Here is a 7,511-nt window from a genome sequence, read left to right on the forward strand (position 1 = left end):
GCAAACACACAGGATGAAGTGGAGCAGGAATCCAAAGGCAAAGACGGGGAAAATTGTCAAACGGGGAGCGTATGGAGAGCGGGAGTCTTGACTCTCACGGCGGGAAATTAATGGAAATTTCAGAGAGATAATAAGAATCGTCATAGTGTGAAACTTTTCATTTTCAAAAGTTGAAAAAAACCCCACCAGATATTAGCCTTTACCTATGAGGTAAAAATTGGAATCTTTGCCTCGGCTTTTGTCACATACTCATTTCCTCCCATATTTCCAAAACATGCGTGGCGCCTTCATTGAAATCTCTAAATTGTCCACCGGTGTGACTTGTCAATGATGTCGTCTGTATGTGCCATGCGCCTGACCGGTAACCAGCCCAGCTCAACCACGGGGGTCGTAGCTACAAATGAATTCTTGAGAATTAACAAGAACAGCATGGGAAATTCATTCTCATTCATTTCCTGTGACAAAATGCCCAAATATGATGTTAAATTCCACTGCAATCTGTAAACCGATAATCACTAATGGATCCATTTCCCTCCTCCCTGCGCTCGTTCGCCTCTGCAGCGCCAGCTAATAAATCACTTCATCATCATCAATGGAGGAATGAATGAGTTGTTTGCACTGGAGTTTTCCAAATGGCCAAGGCAATTAGCGCGTGTGCCCCCTGGACATGTGAGACGGGAAGTGCACTCAAATAATTGAAAGGTGATGTGAGTTTGTACCAGTCGGTTGAATTTGGAGAGGCTGCATATTCTCTTGATAGCACCGTGGACAAATCGGCGGTGATTCAAATCATGATTCGAGTGTGTGGAGAAACGATCTTTTCACGACTGCACTATGATCAGAATGGATATCAAACCACTTTTTTCTCTGACATTCTGACGAGTTCTGCAATTGCCGCCACGCTTCATTTACTTCAGAAAAAAAATACTGAAAACATAATTTTGTGTTGATGCCATTTTGACTTGAATGCGAAGTTCATTTCCACAGAAATGGCCTTGAAAGGAAAGCTAGCCATGACAAGCACCCGTTTGCTAACGGCTAGCTATGACAAGAGCTAGCTTGCTTACTGCTAGCTATACAGGAGGCAGGTTGTCCCAGTCAGCAAGTATTTCTGGCACCAAAAACACCCATACCCTTCACTTCAATCATTTTAAACTGAAAAGAAAAAGGGTGAGCTGTGTTAGTGGGCCTTTGCTGTTGAGAGCGCTTCAGGAAGACGACAGAGCGGCTAAATTTATCGATTTTGTGGGGATGGTGGGCGGGGGATGCTTCGGCTTTCCGTTTTTAGTGATTGGTGCCTTATTGACGGAGTCTCGACTTGTTCGTGATCGCCTTTATTGGACTTTAAGGTTTGGGTGCGTTGGAGCATGGTTGGAAGAAGATGTTGCCTCCTGGCAGACGTCTTTCATTTTCTCGGTAAGCTTCTGAAAGGTAAACCGTTCACTCTCTTCCTCGTCGCAGGTTTGGTCCATGGACGGTTACTTCAAGGGGCGTCGCGTCTTGGAGTACCGTACCATGAGCGACTTCATGAAGGGCCAGAACTTTGTGCAGCACTTGCTCCCGCACCCTTGGGCAGGCACTGGCCACGTGGTCTACAACGGCTCGCTGTACTATAACAAGTACCAGAGCAACATCATCATCAAGTACCACTTCCGGTCCCGGAGCGTCCTGGTGCAGCGCAGTCTGAGCGGCGCCGGCTACAACAACACCTTCCCCTACTCCTGGGGCGGCTCCTCCGACATCGACCTGATGGCCGACGAGAACGGCCTGTGGGCGGTCTACACCACCATCCCCAAAGCCGGGAATATCGTCATCGGCCGCCTGGAGCCGCAGACTCTGGAGGTACTGCAAACGTGGGACACCGGCTTCCCCAAACGCAGCGCCGGAGAGTCCTTCATGATCTGCAGCACGCTCTACGTCACCAACTCTCACCTGGCCGGCGCCAAGATCTACTTTGCCTACTACACCAACACGTCCAGCTACGAGTACACGGACATCCCCTTCCACAATCAATACTCTCACATCTCCATGATGGACTACAACCCCAGGGAGAGGGTCCTCTACACCTGGAACAATGGGCATCAGGTGCTCTACAACGTCACACTGTTCCAGGTCATTAAGACGTCTGGGGATTGAGAGACCAGAACCAAGACTGACACATCTAATGCTGTATACAATATTTGGGGGAGGGTAGGTGGGTACAAGTTCAAGCTGGGTGGGAAGGGGGGGGGGGGGGGTATTTAAGTGTTAACAGGCATAGGCTTGCATATTTTTTATCAATTCTTCATTGAGTGCTATTATTCACATTGTGTGGGAACAAAAAAAAAAAGCGCAGCAAGGTCGGTACCGAAACAAAAGACTGAGCATTTCTGTTTCTGTGATGAGTAAGCATGGTCCATTTTAATTGTGATGAGAAATAAATATCGGTCTTTACCATGGACGACCTTGTGATTCTTCGTCCTTCAAAACGCATTCAGAGAAGCCAATCGAGGTTGCAAGTTTTTCATGGCGGGGAGGAACATCACAACAATTGGCTCTGCGGTTCAGCTGGCAAATGTGAGCAGTTGGGCGCAGATAAGAGACCGAGCCGAATCCACCCCGTGTCGTCCTCAAGGCTGCCGCGTCAGAATCAAACAGCGGCAAACCGTGAGCAACACGCAGAGTCAGAAGCAGACGCACGAACAACGGCGAATAAAGGAAAAGTTACTCCATATTACCCTTGAATGTGAAGTCAATTAAAAAAAAAAAGTGAGATGATTAATTTAAGGCGATTGTTAAGTGACACTTTTTAAGAAGTCTCACCTATTCATACCCCCAGTCACCGTTCAGAGATAAAGCTTAATGTAGCCTGTGTCTCGCAGTTATGTCTTTTTTATCCCGATCAATTATTTATAAGGCGCGGCCCATCCTTAAGCTTCCGAGGAGCCGCTGCATGTAACCATGGCAATCGTATTCATAGTGGATGGCCTTCCTATCAATAAAATGGTTCTGGCTGACATGTTCATAGAGTGCTGGGTGACATTTAAAGCACAATGGAACAAGTCGAACCATACGTGGCGCCCGATAGTGATGGAGATGAGAAAACGACAACAAAAAAATGTTATGGATGTGCGCGTTGTTATCCATCGTGCAAGTCCACGCAGTGAAACTACAAAGCACTAAATTGGTCCAGTGTTGGTTGCTAGGCAATGCTTTGGCTTTCTTGTAGCAATTACAATGTTTTGCGACTTACATTTATGCAGGAACTGGGCCAAAATGCTCATGAATATCGACTTTAATTGCCTGGCGATGACTACATCCCACAAAGTTGCAAATCTACAGTAGTTCAATGATTAGATTTTTTTTTTTTTTTTTTTGGTATCACTGGCAGGCCCCCTGCAGTGGTGGCATAAAACGAAAGATGATTAAAAAAAAAATCTCAGAAAAAGCCAAAGACCTATCAAGTTTCCAATGCTCACTGAATCAAACTTTCACATTTGATGACATCTTGTATGATAATAGATCAACTTAGCCGTTGAGAAACCGTTTCCTCAAAATGTTGACTGGCTTCCAAATTGTGTACATAAAATGAGGAATTGATTTTATAGCGACAGTTTATTGCTTCGTGGCTATGCATCAGAAAAAGACAACGTTCACGACTTTATTCCCATCAAAATGGATGGCAGCCAACAGTGTAAACGTGGCCCGCGGCACTTGCAAAGTCGAGCATTAGCCGCATCGCGATTGTACAATAAAAGATTAGCGGCGTGACAAATGGCATCGAGGTCGTAAGCTCGCGCCTTTGCTCACATCACCCACTCCTGACATGGGCAAGGGCTACGATGCAGAAGGGTTTATATACACACGAGTTAGAGGGACTACTGCACAAATACCACGCGAGCCATGCGGCTTTCTTTTCGGTTCATTTGAATGGGGACACAATTATCTCAGCATGTGCAGCTGGTCCGAGCGGATTCCGCTTGCGCTCAACTGTGTAGTTGCTCTTCATTCATTCATTACATTCATTGGAACAGCGCAGTCATCCCCTGACAGTCTGATGTGTCTGTTCTTAAATCTGACCCGGTTAACCAAAGGGTATAAAGTTTTTCGATTTATCGTCATTATTCAGACCCCAGCCTTTGAAGCCATTATTAGTCACGATCACACACCTCAAGTCGGCCGTTAGCATCACCAACACAGCCCTCGTCCGCCTCACAAACAAACCCCCCGTCATTTACAGTTCAAAGATAAATCAATCGGCTCCCGCGGAGTGCCTCAGGGGTCATTTCAAAGTCCCCTCTTTTTCCATCCAGTCGGGTAAGACACTAAAAACACCACTGCGAGCACCTATCCGGCCCTCGTCAATGAAGCTCTTAATCAGTATCCCCGATGCATAGATTCAAACTAGCTGAACTGAATCAACAGTTCCTGTATTCAACAATCAATTATTAATGATCAATAGAACTCGTTTGCGTCAACGTGGATGACCCCACGTGTGCACTCCCATGTCAATTGCATTGCCTGAAGTGCTTTGAGAGCCTTTCTCGTCCCATGCTTTATGACTATGTTGGAGCTCAAGCTGCAGAGCGCAGTTTGGAGGAAAGGGTCAGAGGAGGAGGAGGTAATTTTACAGCAATTAACTCTGCTGAGAAGCGTACTCATTAATTGCCTCTTGATTTGTGTTTTGGGCTTCCGTTGATTTGCGGCCATCGCTCATCAGGTTTTGAAGGACACCAAAGAGTAAAAGCGTCTCTCGGATTTCTGCTGTTGTACTGTAATTAAAATGTCAGAATGGATTCATAATAATAGAGAGTAGAAATAAAACGGCTTAAAAGAACTAAAGATATTTTAAGCAAAACAAGAGCGGATTCACCAGCCTTCATAAATTGCAGCACTGTGAAACTGCTAATTCTTTAGTTAAGTCATGAAATATGGCATTATTATTCCAGAAGAGGTTTCCTGTGCAACAGGAGCATGTGATCTCCTCCCACTGCTGTTTTGAGATGGATATTTTTTTGGAAATGCAGTCAGATGGAAACAGGTTTGAGAGGAGACCAACAGAGAGAAAAGAGAAGGCAGCAAAAAAAAACAAAAAAAAAAAAACAATTGTGTGTTAATAAGAACCTAACCAAACGTTCTTAAATGAAACCTCTTTGGTTGTGTTTGACACACTAAGTGTAATTCTCTTTTGTTTTATGTTTAGTTTGACAGTAAACTTCATTTGGCGAGTGGCAACGAGCAGTTTGAAGCCTCTTTTTGGAAGTTGTTTACTATCTGCCAAACCTTTACTTGTTGTTAAGTGAGTTGAACTCACTGAGCATGCTGCGCTGATATAAAATTTTTCCTCGCGAGTCAGAGCAAAAAAGAAATAAAAAACAGCGGCTTATATCTTGAGCAACACAAAAGTCGAGACACTCATATCTCATGACACCACTATACATTTTTTTAGTGCCGAAATGGGACAAATAGACAGCTGGCGTGAGACAGTGATGCGACAGCAATAGTTATTTGTCTCTGCTATTTTTTTTTTATTCCATTTGTCTTCCCCATAGGGTTGACTTTTGTGTGCGGCGTCGACTCCAGTCGAGCCGCTGTTCATGCGGGATGCCTCTTGCTTGTTTTCGACGCTGTGGTGCTAAAATTACATATGTGGGCAGGAAATAGGGGACTCACTTTTAATTTCATAATACAATCGAGGGTAATAAAAAAAAAGTTTAATACCCTACCCAACGTAGACAATATGTCTCCCATCGTATTAAAGTATTCCTTTAGAAAACGCCACATTTTTTTAAATACTGCAAACCTCACTATATGCCGTTGTCACACAGGCGTCCTCAATTTGGGTGTGCTTCCACTTCTTGGCCTATATTGTAAGCGGCATGTCCAACATTGGCCACCAAAGCAAAACTAATTAAAAGTGTTGCCTGGACCATTTATAAACATCACAGGCAACACACATTATACAGCATTAATATGCAAATAAATGGAAAAGGCTGTGATCACAGCACTTTACTGATCCCTGTTATTAAATCAAATTCCCCCCCGAAACAAGCAACGGGAGCTGCTGAGGTTTCCATTCTGTCGCATATTCATGAGCCAGACTCAATTATACATACGACACAGACGGTAGATGAAGAGGATGCTTCTTTTGGAAGGGGTCTCTCGTTCCCCTGCAACCACCCCCCCCCCTCAAGAAAAAGCCAAACAAAAAAACTAAACATCCACAGAGTTTGATGCAATTTTGTTTACATCCTCTACCTTTCTTGTCTTCCGTTGCCCTCCTGTGCAGGACTGTAAACGCAAAGCACACAATGGTTCTTATTTCCCTGTGATCGCCTTTAATGACGCTTGCTGCTTCGCTAACGCTCACTGTCATTTGCCTCTTCCAGCTGTCATTTTACACGCAAACAAGGGGAGCGCATTCTCTCAAAGGAGTAAAGGAAACAAGGAGTCTTTGGAAGGCAGTCAAACCCAAGCAGTGCTTTAGTATCATTTTATTATTTTTTTCATCGGTATATTATGCATTTTGCAACAGAATTAGAGCACATTTTACACACCGACATTGTGCTGCTTCTGGGGTGCACACCTTGGCCTGCAAGGAGAAGTATAATACAGAAACACTTGAAGTTTCCAAACTCAGTAAAGTGCCATAATAGTAATCACAGTCAATTTTCGCAAAGGATAAAAGAAAAAAAGAAGTATGCCAGTGATATGGTAAATCTTATAAAACTGTCTAGCTGTGTTGCTACACCATTTGTGTTCGAATAGCTGTTTAGCAGGGTAAAAGGTGCCATAATAGTAATAACAGTCCATTTTTGCAAAGGATAATTTTAAAAAGTAAATATATCGGCCAGTGACTATTGTAGGTCTTGTAAAACTGTGTCTAGCTGCGTTGCTACACCATTTGTGTTCAAATAGCTGTTTACCAGGGCAAAACTGAGCCACACGAATGTTTATAACTCGCACATTATAAATGTCAACGTGGTCCCAGGGCGAGTGTGCATCGCAGCCGATAAGAGCCCAGGGTCAGAAGAGTTCACTGAGCTCACTATATTGAGAAATCATCGCCGGTCACTTCAACTTCCTTAAGGACACATTCTAAAGCTCAATCATATTTCATATCGCAGTCGGAGCCCTCTTGGCCTTTTTCCTCCACCCAAATCTCATCGGAGGACCGCGGATAAATTCGTCGGTGATCGTCAAAAAGAGAACGTGACCGCGCTTGTTTATCTTGACAGGCAGAGCTGAGGCTCCATCGGATCTCAAGGGGAGACAACAAGTGGGGGGTGGAGGGATGGGGGGGGGGGGTATTCGGGGGTTCATCGGAGGTGCCTTTCACAAATAGATCCAGACAAATTGGCGTAGGAGGGTTCCCATTTCCCGCAGAAGAGAAGAAACCCGACTACTTCCCTCGCCGCTTCGGTTAGGAACGTTTGCGAGCGTTTTCTCGGGAGACCGCGGCATCAAATACTATACGGAGCGCAACACAAGAGGATGGGGAAAAAAATAAAATAAAATAAAAATCAGAGATC

General features: G+C 44.5%; 1 protein-coding gene across 2 annotated transcripts in view; it reads left to right on the top strand.

Annotated features, from left to right (window-relative positions):
• The window catches only part of olfm2a (olfactomedin 2a), a 48,096-nt gene extending 45,658 nt beyond the window's left edge, over nucleotides 1-2,438 (top strand). For both annotated transcript variants that reach the window (XM_086133597.1, XM_086133596.1), the window contains exon 6: nucleotides 1,462-2,438. In XM_086133597.1, coding sequence (XP_085989723.1) covers nucleotides 1,462-2,136 — 675 coding nt within the window. In that variant the 3' untranslated portion in view covers nucleotides 2,137-2,438. The remainder of the gene's footprint in view (nucleotides 1-1,461) is intronic.
• Nucleotides 2,439-7,511: the final 5,073 nt, after the last annotated feature.

Source organism: Hippocampus guttulatus, chromosome 16 (assembly GCF_054856545.1).
Source record: "Hippocampus guttulatus isolate MCC_2025c chromosome 16, RoL_Hgut_1.0, whole genome shotgun sequence".
NCBI classification, from domain to species: Eukaryota; Metazoa; Chordata; class Actinopteri; order Syngnathiformes; family Syngnathidae; genus Hippocampus; species Hippocampus guttulatus.